General features: G+C 39.4%; 1 protein-coding gene across 4 annotated transcripts in view; it reads right to left on the reverse strand.

Annotated features, from left to right (window-relative positions):
* SLC45A4 (solute carrier family 45 member 4) overlaps window positions 1-23,550 on the reverse strand; it is an 85,096-nt gene that overhangs the window by 17,112 nt on the left and 44,434 nt on the right. For 3 of the 4 annotated variants that reach the window (XM_064398776.1, XM_064398766.1, XM_064398784.1), the window contains exon 2: window positions 18,985-19,603. In XM_064398776.1, the coding sequence (XP_064254846.1) occupies window positions 18,985-19,228 (244 nt within the window). In that variant the 5' untranslated portion in view covers window positions 19,229-19,603. Of the gene's footprint in view, window positions 1-18,984; window positions 19,604-19,750; window positions 19,894-23,550 lie in introns of those variants that run through there. The other variant, XM_064398793.1, reaches the window with a different exon arrangement.

A 23,550-nucleotide genomic window follows, 5' to 3' on the forward strand; every position in this document is an offset into this window, starting at 1 on the left:
GTTCAGAAGGCAGCTGAGGAAGGAAAGACAACAATAAGCAGAAATGTAGAGACAGAGGGAATGTTTTGACACCAAGAAGTTCCTTCTGATGGCCCCACTGAGTGGCAAGGACTCAGCTGGGGGGTGTATTTTAAATAAACTTGGCTATGGTTACGTGCTGGGCCAGCAGCCCTGCAGCATCCAGTCTCTGACGTGCACAACAGATGCACAGATGCTGGCTTGGACTGGATTTCAAGGCAGCACAGCCATGAGACTGTCATCCATTTGACAGCCTGTCCACAACCTCTTGCAGCCAGAAGTGAAATGTCCCAACTGCTGAGAGCTGCTGTATCCCCCTAGAACAGACCACAGCTCAGCTGGGACTGATTTTGTATGGCCAAGAGTGGTTTCATGCAGCACATGCCTTTACCAAAGGCTGCTGAGACACACATGCAGACTCAAAGGCCAAAGCAGCTGCATCCCATTACCAATTTAATGCTGTTCCTTTATTTTGTCTGTAATTTTCCACCTCCACACTTGCCTTGCCAGGTAGCAGCTCTTAGAGCAAACCACCATCCACCAACTTGGAAAAGCAGCCTGGTGGCCTCACGGGGGAGGAATAATAACTGGAGGATTGTTATTTAGCCTTTTACTGACAGCTAATCTGAGGAAACACCGAGGAGGGAAAAAACATATTGGATAAACAAGGTTAATATTTGTGGCGTGAACTGAATGTGGAGCAGGTCACAAGGCAGACTCAGAAGTCTCATACAAATCAGTGAGAAAAAGAGCAAAACACAACAACAGCTTCTGTTAGGAGCGACGACTGCCACTGAGACCCTTGTAATATGGCATTTCCCAGCCAGCTACAAACAAACAGGACACTGGCTTCTAGTAAATAAGGGTTTGTTTTTTCCCAGACAAAAAAAGTGCCCAACAATAGTGGGACCAGCACTGCTCACGGTTCACAGGAAATGCTCACTGTGTCACCATCAGTCTAAGGGCTGCGTGAGGTCACGAGTTACATGGAAGAAAGATTAAGTCACATGCAGCAGTTTCTATTCAAAATCTCTTTTTGATAAGTTCTATTGGGGGAAAAATAGTTCTTTATAAGCTTAACAATAAGATCTGATATGGGAATAGGATGCTATGGTCCTATTTTCATTTGTTAGAAATCATCACCTAGAGACTTGTTTATACACTTTAAATAAACACCATACAAATTTCTGAATGAACACAAGAAGCAGTCGTGCCCTGAAAATGCTTTCTATTCCACAATTTCATCCTTGTATAAAATACTGAGTGCTGCTAAAAATATTTCACATTGATCTGTTTAAAACTGCATTGCTTATACAATCTGCTTTGTTTAGACTATTTTTAAGGAGTGCACCAAGCAGAACAAATCCTTGTCAAAAAGCTGTGGAAAAGTTTGAACTCCGGTATCTGTTTTTCATCTTATACATAAAAACTATAAGAAATACTGCAAACTGAAGCAGTTTAGCTTTGGAGGATCCATATGAGGAGTAGAGGTTTCAGAATAATTTCAAAAATTCAGCCAAATATGCTTAATATTCCCTTATATTTAAAGTGAAAATACAGACTTGCCAGACATTTGTGTCTCCCAGAGAAACTGCAAACAAGCTGTAATGCCTGTTTTGACACCATGAAACTTTGACCATATATTCTTTGCTTCTTGCTATCTCCCTTCAGATTTCAGGACTTTTAATGGCTTAGAATGTGACCCTGAGCTGCCAGAGAAACCATACCTGAGCCAACATATGTTGAACCAATGCACTGGAATAGATCTGACTGGTGGTCTGAGCACTACTGAGGTACAGTCAGCACTTGTACACAGAGTTTATTGCACCCACAAGAAACCACACTCTAACTTCTGGATTGAAACAGGAACTCTGGCCAACAGGGAAGGACTAAAAAAAGCAAAGTAATTTCTCTGGGTGCCCATTACCGTGATCTGAGCAGCAAGAGTACAAGCTTTTAAGAAGGAAATAATTTTAAGTACTTCTTCAAATCAGAGTCTGGCAGCACATGAGACAAGACAGCTTCTAATTTGCAGCCCTAATGCGACAGTATCTACAGCTGCTGGGGTGAGAAGAAATTAAACTTATACAGGACTTGATTTTCAGATGAAAAATTTGCTTTTCATTTAATGCCTGCATAAGGCTCAAGCCAAGTGCTTGTTCAGAACCTGCCTGGAAGAAGCAGGAAACAGCACAACACTGGTGAAAAACTGACCAAAATGATCACAGGGCTCAGATCAGTTGCAGGAGAGCAGGTGGAAGAACTCAGAATAAAACTGTGAGATTTTTCATTGCTGCTTAGCTTCCTACATTAAAATGATTGCCCAGCAAGCTGTCAGGCATCTTGATTCGCTCGGTGTCTCAGGAACAACCTACTGCATAAACAGCATCTCAAAACTGGGGCTTCAATCTTCCCACTGGTAAAATTCACATCCTGAAATTCCTCTTGTGCCTGTCGAATCAGAACTCTTGTGCTTAGCCTGCAACATTCAGGAGCTGTCAGCACATTATCCCATCTCACAGGCAGGACTCCAAGCTGAACACGGCGGGAACACAAACATCAGCCACTTGCAAGAAGTCTCTCCTCTCCCTCATGCCCCTCCTGTAAGGTCTTGTCAGCAGGGATGGATGCACAAGGGCTGGGATGCTGAGCTCTCAGCACACTCAGCTGCTCTGTTACTGCTTTGGAGGATATACAGGGCTGCCTCCTCCATGCAAACAAGGAGTTTTTTGTGGGACACAAGACCGAAGGGATAAAGTATAATTTTCCCACTAGATAGAGTTATGGGCACTGAGGAGAGTGATAATCAAGAGAACAAATAGTTAATAGGAATATTGCAGAGACATAAAAAAACATGGCACTGCAAAAACCTGACGTCCAAGGGCAAAAAGCAGAAAATTCTTTCCAAAACTACCAGCAGAAATCAGCTGCAGCCACCCTGGAATGGTCAGGAAAAACCCAGAGAACCAGAGAGACACTTTGCAGGGGAGGGGGCTGGGACACTGTCTGCCTGCTAAGACAGGAACCTGCTTCCTGCATTGATGTGATATTCAAACCTTCTACAGCACATTCAGACCTTTAAAATGCACCCACATTTCTGCTTTAGTCACTCCCTATCACAAGGACAAAATTCAAGACAAAATCTTCATCTACATTAGAGACATAGGAACAAATAATTAATAGGAAAATTAAAATTATTATATTAGGTTAGGGATGTAGGAAAACTGTCTGACATTTTCTTAAAATTTGTATTTCAAATTTTTGATTTCCTTAGGAGTTGGATGCAAACAAGTCAACACTCTTATAGCAGAATTAACTCCCAAAAATTTGGAAACTATTTCATGCCATGTCTGCACCTAGACTGGAGCCATCCATTTTGAAAGACCAGCTCAACTGGTAATAAAACAAAGAAAGCCCTTGCTCTTCAACAGCTTCAGTACAGAAATATTAGTGTGGTGTTTCACACAGAGAGTTCTGGAGGTGTTTTTAAGCTGCAGAAGAGTAATATCTCCTTCTGGCAAAGCTGTTCTGCCTTTTGAAACTCCCTATGCAACAGCATGCCAGCAGCCACCGCGGTGGGTTAAATAACACTTCTGGAAAATGGAATTAAGGAAATAAGTGACAGGCCTCTTAAAGGATTTCATCATCCAGCTCTCCCATTTTCTGTCTCTGCTCAATTATTGCTTCTCAACCTCCTACAACTGTCCTCCCCTTCTCATATTTGGCAGCTGTGGGAGTCGTCAGAGTTTCATTAAGCTCTGCTGCTGCACGGCTGCTCTGCCAAAGTTGTAGAAAGGTTTATGTGGCTTTCCTGACAATTTCTGGTTTATAACCCAGTTTTATGGTGCTGTGTCAGGAAAGAGAAGCATATGTTAAGAGAAGTGAGCCAAAGGTATGTGTGGAAGGGGGAGAGGGGAAGCAAAAGCCTGGGAACAGCTGAAGTTTGAGGAATCAGAGAGAGAACACATGGGTTGATCTGCAGGCAGGCAAATGTGATTTGCCTTTTAGCATGATCACAAATGCTGTCAAGCATAGCTTTTAAAACTTCCATTCTTTATTTCAAAGTTTCTAATCCTCCTACTAACCTACTTCCACAGGGGTAACCTATGGTAATTCAGGTAGAATACTGTTTCTAGCTTACTGCCTTTATAACAATCCAGTTTCCTACTTCCTTATCCAATATTGACACATATGCCTACTACTTGATTTATTTGTACTCCTGCTGCTGCAGAGGAGGAGGAATCAAAAGCAATGCATATGACCTGCCCTGCTCAAGGAAAGGCCACAGAATCAACTGCTGTTGCAGATTTTTTTTACTGTAGTTAATTAACAATTCCTATAGGTTCAACTGAATTATATCCTTATCAAACCCACAGTATTTATTTTTGCTAGGGTACAGTGTAAAGTGCCAGCTTTACTTAAGACAGAAGCTGAACCTTTTATGCTCAAATACTGAGAATGCCAAACAAGCTTTTCCCATGCTGCAGCAGGAAAATAAGCTGCAGAGAGAGCAAGGAAACACAACATTGCCAAAGGCTCCCACCTACTGCTGAAGCTGATTCACTCAAGTTCGCCAGATTATCTGTGCTGTCCTTTTTGGCTCTTGGGAAACTTGTTTTTAACTTTTCTTGCTCTCTCACTTATTAACCAATATTTAGAAATATATCACTTTGACACTAATAAGAAATTTGCATCACAGCGTTTAACAAGCTGAAATGGAATATAGATTAAATCTGATGCAACTTCCAGCGTGCTGAACCAGCACTAATAAAAAAAATATTCTTTTTAACCACCACTGTTTAGCAGTTTTAAGGGTATAACAGAGGTGTTTACATCAAGTAAAAAACTGAAAACTTTCTTCAGTGTTCCAGAAAAACACGAGTGGTGTTCTGTATCATAGAACCACCCGAGGCTGACTTCATAATGTCAGGGTATTTATTCCCAGCCTGCTGGCTGGTTAAGCAAGCTGCAGACCCAGGATTTGAAGGTCACACACACAACATCAGCATCCATTTCCCTTCGCTCCTAAGTGTGTAAATGCATGCAGGCCCATGTATGAATGCAGCAGTCAATAAGCTGTTTCAGCACACTGATCCTTCCCTTGCCCTTATGGGATGTAATTAAAAGGCATCGGCCGTACGCGATGCCCCACTTGGGCTCGGCGCATTACGTAACGCTGCAGCACTTCCCGCTCCTCTGGCTGCAAGATTACACATCAATTACTGTGACATGTGTTGCCCGAAGAGATGCAGCATCCCAGTTTATCCAAAGCTCAACAGGGTTTTTCGTCACTGTTTTTTGAATATTGACAAATTTATAAACATGGGACTTTGGCTTGAATTCTTTGAAATTCCCAAACCCAAGAGGTTCCTACACACACAACAGAAAATCTTTCAGCAACCTGTTCTGTTAATCAACAGTGGAGCTTTTGTTGCAGTGATTAACACATTAATACCCTAGAATATGACCATCTACTTACATGGCTGAGTCAAATCCCAACCAAAAACTCATGTTAACCCCTAGCTGTAACTCCAAGTAGAGTCAAACCTCAACTGTTAACTCTGGGTATTTAACCCAGACTGAAGCAACCCTCCCACCTCCTAAAAATGTCTGGTCAACAAACAACTTTTCACCTTAAGAACAAGTTTTAAATTAAAAACCTACTGACTTAAGGGAGACTTATTCAATGTAGGGCTGCCCAGCAGCACCATGAGGCAGCAGTAGGTGCAGCCTGTGCCCTCCTTGCTCTGCTGCTGCTCTACTCCACAGGGCAAGGAGTTTGTGCCCAGAGGAAGCTTTGAGTATCATTCCACACTGCTCTACTCAGACCTCAAGGGTAGGTGAAAGTCTGATTAATATAACTAAGCAAAGGCAAGATGATCAGCAAGGCTAGGAGATTCCAAATGTTCTGGGACTTGCTCATGGCCAAGACTTTTAAACCACCATTGTAGCAAACACTGGGCTAGAAGGCATCACCAAAATATTAATTCCTATTCACCACAGCAGAAGTTTCCCCTGATGTGTCTGTGCCACTCCACCAACTCCCAAGCCCTAGAGAGTCATAAAGGACCTGGTTCACCCTGCCAAACAAGTGACTGGCATATACATAGTCCAGCATGGCATCTGCTCAGTGTATCCAGGAACAGAATTTGAAAAAGGAAGGCAAGCAGACTTGAGGGTAGCCAAAAAAGTAATTTTTTTTGTTGAGCAGACAGCCAGACAGAGTCCGGTCAGCACAATATTTGCGCCCTTGAATTGCAAGCAGCAAAGAAAACAGTTCATTTCCAGCCTCAAGAGTAAAATGCAAGGAGTTTGTCTCAGCACGTTGATAAAAATCATTCTTTCCTTCCCCAGGTTTTAGACTTGACTACATCTTGGAAGTCACATGAAAACATTGACTTAAGGAGGTGTTTTTTGGCCTGTGTAGCCCCGCAAACACCATCTGAGAACCTTTTTCTTCCTGGGGATTAGTGGCCAGACAGTTGATCTTTACATTTCAGCTGGGATCACATTTTCATAGTCCTTTTAAGGGTCAGAAGGTGGTGCAGGCAGCTCCTTCTACAATTACCCTGGTTGACCCAACAGAAAAAAATGTAATACCTAATAAACCTTATAGCTACCCAATATACACTTCATATTCCTAAAGCCATTTTCCCCCCAAGCTGCCAGAAAAGAAAAAAGCTAAATTGATCCTACCTACACTCCTTAGGCCATTGACATCATGCATTATCAAAGTGCTTTCCTTCCCTTTTCAATACTCAAAGCCTCACAAAAAAGCACCATTCTTATGACAGGCTTACAAAAAGTGTATTGTTAATTGTTACCATGATGAAAAATCAACCTTCTGGACTTTCTAAAAGCTTTTGGACCACAGGTTTGTTTATGACAGGAATAAACACTCTGTCTGGGATCATTTTGGTCATAACTGTGCTACTGGGAAGCTCTACCAGAGTCAGCAGAGAGTGGTAGCACAGCATCTGCTTTTAAATTATTTGCTGTTTTAAAACTGTTGCTGAATTATATGAATGAATGCATAAAGAAACACGCTGATTCTTCTAACTCATTATTCATTGTTTGCTTTAAAAAAAAAACCCAAACAGGCGAATTTTGCAAATAACCTATGCTAAGCCCCTAAAGAGAAACTGCATTCCTCTCTGCAGTTGCCTTTATTGAGGTTAATTCCTCATGTGGCTACATCAAGCGGAACAGAAATCCTATTAGTGCTTTCCCCGTTTGCTGCAACAAATGAACAGCATGCTGGAGTTTGCAGGCACAGTTTTCCATGTACACTGCTCCAGGAAAAACACTGCAGTTCACCACAGGCAGAACAATCTCTAGATATAAGCATGAGGACTATCAGACAGAGGGTTTTAATCAACTGAGGATTTTCCCTGCCAAAAAATGTGGGTTTTCTCTGTAGCTTTTCATGCCACCAACCACCTGCCTTGTGGTAAAGCATTATAGAAAACTATCCTCTCAGATGAAATTCTGGGGCTGATTAAAGACAGTGTTGGTGTTTATGGAATCTGCCTCAAACTTTCCTAACTTGCATGTTTTGGCTTGAACATTAACTTACGTGAAACACGTTCTCTACATGTACAGGGGAGATTTAAAAGCAGAGCTGCTTTCACATTGAAGTTTTCTAAATTCTAGTTAATAAAACCCTTGATCTTAACATTTTGAGCTTGCAGGGTCATACTACAGGGTTGCTCTCATCGGAAATTTTAGTAACTAGAGTAGAGTCTCAGGCATCACTCCAAATAACTCACGCACTGTGTCCTAGAGAAGTGGCTCCCCCCCTCACTCAGCTGTTCAAAAATTATACAACTGCATTTGAACGTGAAGGATTATGAGATCCATGTAGCCCCTTTGCACCAAATAACAGGAACTGATAGTCTGGAATAAAATGGAATAATGCAAGTGAATATGACTTCTTACTTCAGACCCTTAAATGTGATCTTTATTCACATGTATTATGTTGCCCAATCAGTGAAGCTACACGTGGAAAGATAAATTTACCAATAAAACCTGAAGTTAAACAAACAGAGTACACCAGCACAAAAGACAGCAAACATTTTCTTTCCAAATGTGCAAATTATGAGAGTTAGACCCTACTGGGGAGGAAGCAGAAGAGAACTCTATTCCAATAACCAGGTAAGTGTTTTTATATATTGTGAAAACCAGTTTTCCTTTATATCACTCTGCATGTGATTTTTTCTTGTCAATTAAACTTATAAAAGAAAGGAACAAGTTATATATATTATAGATACATTTATATATTATTATATATGTTATATATATGTAATTTATACATATATACAAGTTATATATAAGTTACAGGTGTAGCAACACAGCATTATTCAGTCATCCAACAAAGACCCTGAATAATTTTTAACATTCAAACCTAAATAATTTGCAAGATTTGGCAATCCCTTCATACCTGACTAAATTATACCAAACTCTTCTCCTGAATGTTACAGCTTAAAAACATTAAAAAACTTATTTTAAACACATTTGCCACATCAATAGGGTAGAATAACAGTGCAGAGAAATAACCTTCCTCTCCAATTATCTCCATAACCTCTGGCACACACTGACTCTCTCCAGACCAATGGAGTCCCTGGCACAAAATTTATGACGCATGACTTTGACCACCTCAGAGAAGGGGGAGCACTTGGTGCACTATTGCTTAATTAAATTACAGAGAAAGAACCACTCTCAGCCTTTTAACTAATTACATAATCTTATTTTCTCATGCCAACCTCAAATATTGTGAAGGCTTCCCCCATGCACTTCTTGATCTTCTCCACTGTTACACAGTGAGACCATGTTGGGGGGACCCAGAAAGTCACTGAGGAAGGGGTGTCAACACTGCTGCTCACCACAGGCCTAGCCATGACCTCTGAGATGTCAGCCAGTTTGGGCTTGAAAACTCTGTTTCTGGCATACTTCTGTTGGTTGTAGCAGAATGGAAAAAAATTAAGTTCTCTTTTAATTTAATACAGATGATAAAATTTCTTTTGCTCTTATTTAAGGTTAAGCATTATTTACTTTGTGTTAGAGGGTAGGTATAGATTGGATATTAGGAAAAAATTCCACCCTCTGAGGCCCTGGCACAGGAGGCCCAGAGAAGCTGTGGCTGTCCCATCCCTGGAAATGTCCAAGGCCAGGTTGGACAGAGCTCTGAGCACCCTGGTCTAGTGGAAGGTTCCCTGACCATGGCAGGGGGATGGAACTGGATGGTCTTGAAGGTTCCTTGCAGCCTAAGCCATTCTATGATTCTATTTTACAAAGGCATTAATATCAGGAATACCCAAACCCTTTTTTCTAAAACAGCACATGCAGTGCAGAACCACTACAGAGGTGATAAACTGACACCAAAGCCTAGCAACCAGAAATTTATTCCTTTAAAGTTTTGCAGAGTAATGACTTAAGGGGAGATAAAAAGAGCAAAGCACACTGCATCTGCTCTTCTTTTCTGCTGCAGCTTAGAGGAAAACAGCAGATCACATATTTCAGTGACATCCAATCGCCGCACAAATTGTTTAAATTGCAGCTGAGTATGATAAACAATCATTTTGAAGTCACCTGATGCAGTCCATATAAGACAGCAGGTATGCCTGTAATGACTCTTCCTTGCCAGAAAATGTCTGGCTTGGTAGGACACTGACTCTGACTTTCCAAATCAGGCAAAGAAAACATAATGAATACCACAACTGTCTCCACTACAACTAATTAACCCCAGTAAACAATCATTTATCTGAATACCCAAGACACTTTGGTTTAAATTCATGAAGATTCTTCCCAGAGTGCCCAAGTTTAATACTAATTTTAGAATATGTAATTTAATATTTATTTTCCTGCCACCTACATGAACTCTAAAAGGGCATGAACTTGATCTCTATTCTCCAAAGAAATACTTTACTTTCCAGAAGTGTCCAGATATAACATTTGTAAGAGGGATTAAAACACTTACAGATCAAGAGCTCATTTAAAGCTTGATATTTTTGGAATTTGCAGATTATCCTGGGGACTGGGGGGGTAGGTAAGCTCAGTTCTGATAGACTGAATTATTGAAAGATTATTGTTCACAGAGCAGCACAACTGATAAAATCAGGAAATTCATGTTTCTATACAGCCAATACAGAGGACACATAGAAAATTATCCAGCTCTGTTTATCACTTGAGCCAGAAAGAACAGACACTGGGATTCAGGGGAGGACAGAAATTCAAGGTGAAGATGATCTGAGCAGAAGTTATACACAATTTATGGGCAAAATAAAAACAATTGCACTGCCTCATGATGGGACACTTGCCAGAGACAAAGTTGTTCTACCAAGGACAGAACCAGGCCACTGTAGGTACTGAGCCTTTCTGTTCACCCTTCCCCATATCAGCACCTCCATGGGGAAAAGCACTCTTGCTCTGAAAGTGTGTTAAGATATTTTTGAGCCAAGTGTGGAAGCTCTCTCCTCACACAGAGGATTCCCAAAAGCCTAGAAAGATGGCACCTAACTCTGCTGTAGAAAACTGTAGCCCAGCAGTCACCATTCCCTAAAAATAACAGAAGCTCAGATTCAAATTCTTCAGTTTACATGCTCTGTATCTACTACCCTGGAAAAAATTCACCTGGAGGCTCCAACTGAAGATCACCAAATGTTAACAGAGTTGGGTTAATCTGATTTTGGAAAAATCTGCATCTGTGCTGCCCTGTACCCAGCTATTCAAGACTTCAGGGAGAGAAAGATGTTTATGGAGTTACATGAGCTATAGAAGATTTATCCAAACTAATGCAGACATAATCCATAACATGGATTTTCTCTGTTTAGTGAAATGGACTTGTATTAAATATTATCAAAATGAATCAGTAGCACAAAACATTTCCAATAATTTCTTGCCAAACAGCCTGCAGGAAGTTATCTGAAACCTCTTCAACTGTTGTTTGGTGAAAAGAGGATGATTAAATGGGGTCCCAGAGCGGCATCACAACAGAAAGACTCTTGCAACAAGCACACAGGAGAATGAGGGGAACAGAGCCCAAGGGGCTGCAGCTCTGACAATCCTATATTAACACATTACATGAGTTGGCCTGCTAACAGCCTTTTCATTTCCAAAGTGGCTTTAATCCTATTTCCTTGAAAACTAAGACTTCTGTTCACTAACAAGCTCCCAGCTATTCCCTTTTCATAAGCTGTCTCACAGTCCACACTGAACAGAAACCCACTGAAGTAAACTGTGGGGTCACCAGCTCCAATGCTGGGCATCCAAATCTCAGTTCTGCATCTGCAAGTCTCTGCCACCAGAGGCCCATCCAAGAGCTGAAAGGTTTCTTTTTACAGTAAAGAACAGGCAATTGCCTGCTGGAAAGCTGCCCTGGTGGCAATTACTTTGTAATAAAGCAGCATGGCAGCACTTTCATGTTTCACCTGTTATTGCTATGGCAAAGTTACCTCTTGGTCAGAGCTGAACTCAAATCCTGAGCAGAAAAATTCATGCATGTACATTCAAGGCTTCTCCTGACATCTTGTTCCACATGAGGGTGTTTAGACAGAAGTATAAAGAGATGTTGGGTATGTGAGTGGAAAGCAGATTAAGAGGAAGGGTTTAGGCTAAGAAAAACATTGCGTAAATGTGTGTTAAAAATTACTCCATTTTAGTGCATTTCCAGGAGGCCAAAGTCTGTCCCTACTTCTCTAATCTTTCCCTCACTACTCACAGGAAATCTTAGTAAAAATCCAGGGATCCTGCAGTTCCTTTATTCCCATCTGTGCCCATTTCTACTCTAGAACTGCCCTTGAAAGCAGCAGAAAGGCTTGCCTTGAGTCTCACAACAAGGTGGGTCTGGTATGTGTGAGAGGAAAGAATTTCAAGTCAATTTGGTGACCCAATGATAAGAGAAATATAAAAACCCTGTTTAGATAGACTGAAAAAATAATTTAATGCTATTGGCTGATACAAATTTTATTTTTAAATTGTTTAATTTAATATGGTCCCATACCCAGTTCACTACCATTAATTTCTAGCAGTGATAAGTCCTTGTTTCTGTGCTCTACCAGATCTTTGGGCAGGAGAAAAGGAATTTGGGAAAGAAGGGAAAAGTACACCTAAGTAATGCCAAACAGTTTCGCCTCTCCTAACCCTTGGCTACTCCAGATAAAAGGTAGGAAGCATGCTGGAAATATCTACAGGCAGGAAGAAGCAACTACATAAGGATAGAGATGTACCTTTCCTTCTTAGAGAGTGATTATTTTTGGAGGCTTCAAGCTCTTTTGACAAATTACAGACTAAAATGTCTATTGCTGCAGAAAAAAAAAGTATTTGAAGAACAGAGGTGACAATGAAATCAAAAATTGCTTTTAAACCTCCATCCTTCGCTGACAGCTTGCATTTTTGCAGTTTGCTTTACCCTGCACTGTGCTGCTTCTATCAGTTTTCAGACCTGTTCATATTTCTTGTGTCATATACTGGTCACTTGCTCTATCCTCAGACCACACAAACTCTAAAAATGAAAACTTCTGAGGATTCAAAGAGTGCTCACACAACAGTTTTTACTGTGAACACTCTGTATGTTAGGGGAAAAAAACCCCAAACTACATTAAAATTCCCACAGTACACAATTAAAAGCTCAAGGAATTCTGTTAAAGATTTGGAATGGAATGGGAAAATATGAACTTTATTTTAGAAGTAGCTTCTCCAGTGAGCCTTATTCAGCCAAAAAAAGGGAACAAAAAGTTACTTACTGGTAAGCAGTAATAGGAAACATATTTCATGCTATGGGAGCAGCCTCTGAAGCCATTTGCACTTCTCTATCCTAGAAAGGCTTTTCATCCAAACTCACAGTCTGTAGGACCCTAGAGCCAGCAGGAATCCTCAGATTACCCAGCTGAAAATCTGCCATGTGTTATCAGTGGTGCCTCTGAATGCCAGATTCAGTGTTACTTAAAGAAAACAAAACATTGATATAAAAAAATGCTGTAAGGAATAGCTCTTGCACAACTGCCAAACTGCATGGCATTTGCCTTCATATGGAAATAAAGCACATGCTCCTAACTGCCCCCAGGATTAAAAAATCTTAACAGTTCCATAGCATCTTTCTTTTAAAAGGGCTTTAAATATATCTTTAACCCAACCTTCCACTAAGGCTATCTGTGTTCAAAATCTCTGCTGCTATTGCTTCGAGGTCAAAAGATATTTTATGTAAGAGTGATACATGATATGAAAGCCTGCTTGCTTGTTAGTTTTTAAAAAGTACAGTAAAATTAGTCTTACACAACTCCTTAGTGGGCATAAAATTAGTCAATAAGTAAAAAAAGATGGGTGGGGAGGTTTTATAGGGCAATTAACATGTGCCTCAGGCACAGTATCTGCAGTCTTATACATTCCAGCACATGAGATGTGATACAAACTTTACATGATCTTACAGACTAACTACAGCTAACAAGGCTGAAAAAAGGATTTAATTGTTTACTATTCCAGGTTTTTTGGATCCACTATATATTCAATTCTTGCCTTCAGGTTAGCTGTGTTACAGCCCTCTCTTGGGACAGGTCAGCTCTCAAGCCATTAATTCTTCCAAAGAGAAATTCAGATCCTGCAATTCACTCTCAGCACCAAATGCAGCCATGCCTGGGAGCACGGATACAGCTGGATTGAACAGGAATTAAACTCTGGGAGTAAAAGGCCAGGTTATAGCAACTCAGTTTCTTCCTGGTAAGAAAAGGTAAGGTAGGACACAGCTGAAATGGAAGATGAAGCTTTGCAGAAAGGAAGTTAAAAATACATAACCTTAATGTAACCTCTGGCAGAGATGAGGAATAAACTCAACTGCTGGAGCTGAGCTGAAATAGACTCAGTGCTGCTTTGTGCTGAAGAGCTTCCTCCATCTGCAAGAGGCTTTCCAGCCACTCAGCTCTTTTTCATTTCAATTACAGGCAGCCTCTAACAGCCCATGCAACTCTTTGCTCCCTTCTTCCCCAAGAAATCTTTCAGGTTTTTAGATTTCCTTTGATCTCAGGCTTAGCCTTAGGAAGCTTTCTGCTTCCACAGGAATTGAGTCAGCAATTGATACCTGAATTCCTTTGAAGAAACAGACCTAGAAGCCAATTCATCTGTAACATTTCATGCTTGGTTTCTAAATACATCTCCATAATCTCCCTTTACCTACAAGCATTCTTCTCAGGCAGGTATCAACGCTACATTTCAATGGAGAGAGTCACTACAGCAAACTAAAAGAATTCACTCTGGAATATTGAATCTCTTCTGCATAATGAGTTCTCAGCTACCACAGAGATTTCTCAAAATCAGCACTTTGAATTATTGCTTAACACACTTTTTCCATACTGGCAATTTCACATGAACTAGATTTCAGGACCCTTTATGCACAGTCTGTTAAGCTTTAGGCTGGATGAATTTTTAATGTTAGACAATTTCTTTTTTAATGAGATATTATATGTAACTGCTTTAGCTGTAAAATAACAGCCCAAACCCCTGAACAGCTTTCCTATGTATATGAGACTAGAGCAACTACAGCATTTTGATGATTTGAAAGGATCTAGTGAGAGAAAGAATTTCCAAACAAAAACAATTTATGGTATTCTGCTCTCTGTAGCTCAGTCTTTCTTTTTAATAAAATCTAATAATTAGCAGTGAAATACTCAATTTCCAGAAATTCTATTTTTCAGTGTTGTTGCCTAAAAACAACACTGATGATCAGTGTAAGCCAAAAATTACCAACTTCAGTATTTAATGGCAGACTAGCCAATGTTTACTACAAGAACCCATTAACTCTCACAGTAAAACAAAGTGATGCCATCACAGAGAAGCACTCAGATATGAAATGCATAAAAACCAGCTATTCCTGCAGCTATACCAGACAAACATCCCTAAATTTAAGTGACATTATAATGGTAAACAGCACATTCAAACTCATTTTCCTTATGTTTCCTTATGAAACTATGTAAATGTACATAGATACTTTTAAAGAGCACCAGTGTAATTAATTTATGCAGGGGAATGAGGAACAGCCCTGGTGCTGACAGTCACTTTTGTGTCTATTAACTATTCATAGAAAACTCAATAGCATTGAAAGAGCCTTTGAAGCAACAGCAAAGGCTTGACAAAGCTTTTATCATATTAAATATAAAATGTGAAATTTAATGTTTACAGCTACCACTACTCATTAGTCAGACAGTGAGTTTTTCATGCTGAAAGCAGCAGCCACCCCAAGCCACAAAATACAAATTTTTTTTTCTTCCATAGTCCTAATGAAACAGGTACATGGATCCCACCTTTCAGAAAAACTAAAATAAATTTACATCTTGTATTAAAACCAAAATTTTGTTTAAATTAAAGTAGAAATAATCTGAAATTACCAAGTTATGCTGTTATTAATGATTGAAAGTGTTTTTAACAGAAGTACTGTATTGCAATTTCACTGAACAAGTTTCTTCAAAAAGCAGTTTCTCCAAGTTTACACCACACCAGTCTCTGGTTCCTCCTCCTTTTACTTTTATTCAAGCAAAATCCCGTGCAAAATAATTTTATCATGTATCCAAATCTTCCATGAATTTATGAACTGGGGATGATTTTAGAGACTTAATCCTTAGAAGCCAAGTTTAATGATGGAAGAAAATACACTATCATTTATAAACAATAGCAGGGATTGTAATTCCCTCTCACAGATAAGCAGCATTAAGTACCAGATGTTTCAGAAGACAAAGGCCTCATGCTGCTCCTATGGAATTTGTAGTTTCTGTGCAGGGGAAGCAAAGAGCAGTGTCAATAGTCAAAAATAACACGAATCACTCTGTTTCTCAAAATCCTTGGACTCACGAACAAGTAAAACTTAAATTTTGAAGGTCCTGAAAGTTTATTTTCTAGTAAAATTTAACCTGGCTGGGAGAAACTGCTTGTTGAACAAGTCCCAAAATGGTTAATGGAGATTTTTAGAGATTGTAACTTCTGTAAGTGTCAACTAATATAATTTCATCCGGACTCTGATTAGAATTTTCATATTTGGCATTTTTTTACATTTTTTGAATTCTCAACAAGTTCACTGCTTCATTTTGAGTCCTAAGCTGCGGATACTAAGAAACCCAAGAGCAAGCTGTAATTAAAAAAAACATGCAATATATATTTGGCTTGTACTTGTTGCTAGGCTACTAAAGCCCAGTTATGACTACAAGGCTGTTCTAGATTTGTAGCTGCATTTCTGACACAGCAATGTAGCATCAATTATAGCAATAAAGACAATGAATAAAGTCAGAAATTAGAGCTTCTTTCAGTAGGGGTGCAGTAACTTGGGTGCTTCAGCACCTTTCCAATTCACAGTATGCATTGAGTCAAACAGTTTTCACTGATGCTTTCAAGTTCTCTTGTTAAAATTTCAGAACTTCAGGAAACTTAAACACAATGAGTTCAACCACCACTGAACTGGAAATGGACCATCAGAGTGACCATGTCCTGCAGCTGATAAAATCTTGTGGATTACAGAACAAGTAGGACAGGTTGGTCATCTGTCAAATAACTACACCTCTGATCCAGGGTACTCAAACTGCAAAGAAAGTCAAATGCTTGCAAGCAGAAAGTGTGTAACACCATACTAATGTGCCTAAGATTTTCATGGTGATAGCTGATAAGAATCTCAGATTATTTCAGTGATCAAAGTTTTCCCAGGTACAGAAAAGAACAAGCACACACTGTAAAGTTTAATTGTTAATATTCAACACATTCTGTAAAGAGCCATCTTTTTTTTGGATACCCAAAAGGCTTCTTGTTCTTCAGTGTATTGTAAGCAAAATTGGTTGAACCACCCCACTTCCCCAGGTACCAATTCTCAAATCTAGTTTCTCGAGCCAATTTAATCTCATAGAAACTGATCTTTGCTTTTACCAAAACAAGAAGCAAAGGGAATATTACATCAGTTCGACAGCTATATTGCAACCCCCTCCAGTGAGGAATAAATATAGTTCATGCTGAGGCAGACAGATGTTGAGGTTGATAAAGGTAAACAGAACCATGTAAGAGGCAATTAACAAAGAGGCCAGACAAGTCACCCGTGAATAACTTAACCCTTTAGTGAATCCAACATTGTTTTAGCCCTGCTGAGGGCACAGGAGCCAAGCAGAAAGATTTCAATTAGTTCCCAAAGTACTGACATTTGTAACTGCTACGTCCATTTCTTATGTTTGTGGCTTGGAACATCATTGCTGCATCCCCACAGACTTTGACATTGCTTTGTCCATGTGCAGCTTTTCTAGAAATGGGAGCCCTCTTCTTCCCTTCCCCCAAATCCCAATGTTATTTTGATCACTGGAGTTAGGGAAGGAAGGGAAGAGATATTTCTCAATTATCTGGAGGAAACAGCTAGAAAAGCTCACAAAAGAAATGTAAACTGGAAGACAGGTCAGTAATTACGAGGATGGTTTATTTATACTGTCTGACCTTACCCTATGGTAAGGTAAAGTCAGCTTAGCCAGCCATACATTTTAATCATCCAAATGCCAGCACAAACAAAGCTAACAAAAACGTACAGGTCACTTACAAAACCAGGGATCATCTCCATGCAAAGCAGGATGCAAGTTTTTGAGTTTATGGTAGACAGTTATTGAATGAATGCTGCCAGTACAAGGGACTGAAGTCTCTAAATCTCAACTTACCCAAAAGCCAAAACCTCAGAACAAGTTACAAACGTTACAAACATTCCTAGATGAAGCTGCATGTGTTTTATTTAGCAAGTCAGATTGATCACAAAAGCTCTTTTTTGGAGCTTTTTAGAATCTGTTTTAACTTTGTAAACAATAGATCCAAGAAGACCATCTGATGAGCTCTGAAAATTAACATTTTCAGGAAAACATTGATGCATTAGCATCTCCCATGGCACTAACTGTACTGATTATTCACTCCATTCACCCAAAATAAACCAACTAGCAATTTCATATGAAAACATATTTTTAACTGCAGCAAGACTGCATGAAGGGATTTGTACATCACAGGCTCACAAGTTGAATCTAAAATGCCTTTTTCTCGTGTCAAACAAACAAAAAGCCCCCATGTGTTTCATTCAAGATGCTAACCTGGAAATTTTTAAACAATGTTGTAAATAGTGTTCATTGAACATTATTATTTAGTTGGTTGAGTGCTTCTGTTAGGCCACAGCTGAGCAAGCTGTAAGGCACACCTGCACAGGTAAGCCAAAGCAAACATATAATATACAAATATATAGACAATTATACCGTGCACACACATGGCTGGTTTACTCCCCACTCAATTTCTGGCATTCTGTGTTGTGTAATATTTTCCAATATATGATTGACAAGTTTCTGTATTTGATAAAGGCAATATCAGATACTCTTATTAATGTGAACAGTTTATTTGTAACCTAATGACAACACTCACCATGAAATTTAACACTGACTACCCCTATTCTAAACCACACTACTCCCCCCATTATCATCTAAGGCTATTGGTATCATAGTTTATTCATGTGTATTCACATGCTGTAAACTGCAGATTAATCACACAAAACAAGACTCTCTAGTGGTTAGAAATAAATGCAGTAATTCACTGGAAAAAACAATTTATCTAACTGTTTAGATATTGTAAAGTACTGTAACCTGAAGCATTTCTCCCTAAATTAAAAAATGCTTCACTGCAATCCTTTATAGTCCAATATTGTTTCTAGTTTCTAGGACACTTACCTTGTAGTAGAGAATTTTAGAATTAAATCAGGTTACATTTTTTACAGAGGGAAGCAATATTACACAGAAGATGAATGCATGTAGAAATCCTTCCCACTTAAACATGATCACACAGTTGAATCTGTGCTACAAGCACTAAGGCAAAAATCCAAAATCCTTTTTACCTTGTGTACCTTTAGCTGGCAGACGCATCTTCCCCCTTTGCCTGGCTTCAATCAATGCAAAAATATAGAGAAAGCTTTGACCCACAGAAATGAGAATTACTTACCAATTTGTAACAATACAGGTGTTACCAAAGCTGTCTCCATGGCATAACAAAATTCCCTGCCAAACATTACTGCACCATGCATCACCCACAGGCGTATTGGTATCCGGTCTATGGATCCTTCACTAATGGTCTCCTCCCTACTTTCATTCTCCTTGTTTTCTGGTTTCTGAAGCTGTGCCACAGGTAGATCTTGAACTTGCATAGATTCCGAGTCAGCATTCTGAGGAGCCATTTTCATTACCATAAAAAATATATATATTTGTTATATCTATATAAATAATACTACCATAACTCCACGAACAAGTTAGGGTGTCTTCTCTTTCAGCTTCTGTTCCTCAGGCAAGTAATGCTTATATTCCTCTTGTACAAACAGGTATCTTGCAACTTCTTGTATAGATACGAGACATTAAGAATGAAAAGCTATTTGGTAAGAATTTCAACATATGGCTTGCTGGTTTACTGTGAGTTAGAGTTAAAAATCCATAATTGCCATTCAGTTAATACCAGTTTCATAATTATTATTGAAGAAGTGCTGAAGTTGTTATTCGTGCTACACAGAGGTGGAAAGGCGACACAAAGAGGTGCTCCACTGTTAATCCCCATCGAGTGGCTGATTAATCTGCAACAAAAAGCAAGCATTTAAAAATTTCAATAGGCTTTTTCAGGATATTGTGTCCCCCCCCTTAACCATATAACCTATTTCCTGCTTCATGCTTTCCATTGTCCTTGCCTAGCGTAGGGTCCTTTATTCCACGTTCCCTCCTACCTCTGCACTTTCCATTGAAAAGCAGTTGTGCCTTGTATTTAAATGATGCTTTACTGTACTCCAGTTCCTCTGGTTTGTGGTCCTACACAAAGCCACAGAAGAATGCCAGGGTACTTGTCCAAGATCCTCAGAACACCGAGCACAAGACTAAAATTCTGGGAAATTTAAAGCAGGTTGCATTTCAGAAACAGCATAGGATATTCCAGTTCTATGCCAGGAAGATGATTCATCAATTACCATGGTCACACACACATCTCCATTTAGATTTTTGGAAGCTGCAAGTTACTTTGCAGTAACTATCACACCATTTTATACTGAAGATATTTCTCAAGGAGGCATAAGCAAAATAAGCCATGATGAATATAACTAAGGATTGATATTTAAATAATTAAACTTTAATGAAGATATACACAGCATATGAATTCATCTTCTTTCTGTACACAAGACCAGACTATCTTACTCCCACATCCTGTGAGGCTGCTGAAATCTGTGAAAGCAGAATGGTACAATATCTTCCACATTAAAATTATGAAAATATCTTCTAACCAGGTAAGACAAGCTTCTCTATACCTTTCCCTCCTTTGTGCCATAGACAAAATCTAATCAGATGTACAAATATTGCACAATGCCAATCCAAATGTGTTTAAGGACTTAAGAGAAGAAAACAAAGCATCTTATAAAAAGATTACATAAAGTTTGTATTAGCAGGATGCATGTTTACATCTCTGCACACAGAGTGACTGAACTGTGAGCCCAGGACAAAACCCCTCAGGGATGTGGTTCCATGAAATGATGGCTCTGGCAGCAAAGCTGGCCTCAGTAGAAGTCCCCATGCTGCAATTCCATCTCTTCAGTTGCAGCCACAAAAACTCTTTGTGGGCTTGAGCACACACCAGATCATTAAGTGGTGAGCCTAAAACAGCCTTAGGAAACAGATGCTATGGTTGGTGTTCAAAGCACATCACAAGAGCAGCTCTGTTTCAGTGGGACCTGATACACTGTTCTACCAAAAGTGCCTCATGAGAACACCATCCTGAGCACATCCTCCTTAGAGTTGTTTATTGTACATATTTTATTCATCCATTCAAAAGCATCTTTTTTGGTACACATCTTTTCTTCTTCCAGGCTCCCCAAGATTACTGGAATTCTCACATTTGATCACCTCAACAACAAACTAACACTAAAATTTTAGTTTGAGTTGGACAAACCTTTAAATTCCACAAGAAAGCTAAAATAACTTACTAAATTAGTAGTATAAACCAAGTTGTAAGTTCAAGGTTTTATCTATAAGCACTAAATAGCTCAGAACAAAAAGGACTTGGAAAGCATTTATCTACCCACTCAGAATTAACAGAAATTAAGATGTAAGTAGTTTATCATAAATGTAAAGTACTCTGTGTATTAAAAAATCACATCCACCTTACATAACACGAGTTCTGAGAGAGTAAAGCCTACAAAATACATGTTCTGGAGTGGGAGCAATTATTTTAATTACAGACTAGTCATAAAATGTTTAACTGCTGGCAGACTCAGGCATCACGACATTCAATAGAATTTGAAAGTATACACGTTAGCCCTTAATATCCAAAACTCAGCAGAACATCTATGTTGCATCACAGACTAAGTATTGTGGATTACTCTCCTGCACGATCTGGTTTAAAGTCTTTACTGTCTTCTCATGCCTGATTTCCCCTCTTGTGAAGGATTTAATTCCCTTTCTCTAAACACCTCCTTCCACATGCAGTTCCTCAGGGTGAGGCACTGAGGAAGGCAGTTCATCTCTCCAGAATATTCTGTGATGCACTGGGGCAGCCTGCACATGGCAAGGAGGATGACACCAGGCCAGGAGCATTTGTTCTGGGAGAGGATAAAAAGGCAGGACAAAAGCAGATATCTGAGATTTAGCCCATTTGAGCAAGGCTCTTAAGGGATGACTGAAAAAGTTATTTCTGAAGTGGAAGATGATGGGGAGTGATCAGATAATTTAAGAGCCAGGAATAATGGGTGGTAGATGGAGGTAGACTTTGAAGCTGTAATTGACACAGATAAGTACAGCATATTTTAAACATGCCAGGAAAAGCAGTTACAGTGTTCAAGTGCAATAGGAGGAGGCACAATGGACAGGTTTTATCTAAAAGAACAGAGAATTACTGTTCCATTATGTCAATTTTGTGGTAAGCATAACGCTAGACTTCCTGCAGCACTTTCATCTGACTCCAAGTGCACGTCTAATACAAGAGCCAGAGAATAACAAGAGGCTCTCAGAAAGGTCTTCAGTTCTTTCCTAAGCCCTGCTCAGTTGTGTTCATGTTCATTTTAGACTGATATATATTCTGCTTCTTTTTTTCCAAGTTCATTTTGAATTTGGCAAGACTGAATACTGGCATTCTTTCTTCTCAAAGAGGGAGAGAAATTCATTTACCTGATGGAAGTAAATATAACAGAGGCTTTTATGCAGCAAAGAACTCCAAAGTAAATGGCACCTGAAGAGAAGCTGGATTAAAATACCAATGCAGAATTCTCTGATGTCTGCATCCAGCACTAATTGTTTTTCATGGCTGGTTTTCAAGGGTATTTTCATAACTAACAACAAATAAAGCAGTAGAATGAAGAATTTCATCCATGGGAAGAGATTCCTGTTGGGCATTGTTTACAGGTTGGGTGTGAAGAGAACTTTAGATACAGAAATATTTCTAATCTTGTGTTTATGGGAGGAGGGGACTCATGACACTGGCTCTTTGTCAGCTTAATTGCACATATTTTACTCTGAGCTTTGGCCATGTTTTAGCACTGACAAAAACATATAAAGCAATAGTTAATATTCCAACAAAACAGGTGAGTAATATAGTGCAAAATCAAATCTGTAAGCAAAATTTTATAAAGCTTCTCAAATTGCCTGCAATCTTATCTTTGTTATATTTTACTACCTACCTTCCACTGAGGCATAATACGACTGTGTCAAACACAAAACATGTTACAGGCTTGACAAGTCAATAATCCTGAGCCTCAAATAGGTACTCTTCACAGACAGAGCCTGTGAACCATCAAAGAACCAAAGGAAAATCACTGCTTTTCCTCAGGGTTTGCCAAAGCAGAGGAAGTGTTATATAGGCCATATCTGTAGCCCACAAAATTCCATGGTTTTCTTTTCCCTAGGGAGCACTATGATGCTTAGGATGCACAAAGAGCTCACACTACATAATTATCCAACATGATGCCTCGGGCAAATGACTTCTGTCACACATCTCAGTGTGTTTTTAAGTTCAGGACTTGGGAGTTTCACAAGCAGCGTTCCTGCACTTGTGATGCCACCATCTGGAGGTCAGCAGACTGGTAGCACACCCATCAATACCAAAATAAACTGAGGTTAACAGTGATCCTGCCCAAATTGTTTAAGACTGAACTATTTTTGATGCATGTTTCCAGATCTCTCTTGCTAACAAGGAATTGGAATGCCCTGTTTGACAAGTAACTAGAATTTCTGAACCATTGCCAAAGCACATGACTGTAAGCTGTGGAGTTACAGCACGTTTCAGGTAATCACAAATGTATTTTTTTGAGCTGTAATAAAGCTGGCAAATAGAAAACAGTTAAATGGGCCCAAGTGGATACCATGAGATTTCAAATCTTTCAGGTGGTTTTCTTCTTATAAAGCCATTGGGCATTTCCTCAGGCATTTACTGGTGTAAGAAACAATCTCAGAAGAGGCGGTATGCACTAATTATAAAAACCTAGGACAATGACAAAAATAAGCACAGGCTATGAAAAACTGGAATGAGCAAACTGAAACACTTCTGTCC

Source organism: Passer domesticus, chromosome 1 (assembly GCF_036417665.1).
Source record: "Passer domesticus isolate bPasDom1 chromosome 1, bPasDom1.hap1, whole genome shotgun sequence".
Taxonomy (NCBI): Eukaryota; Metazoa; Chordata; class Aves; order Passeriformes; family Passeridae; genus Passer; species Passer domesticus.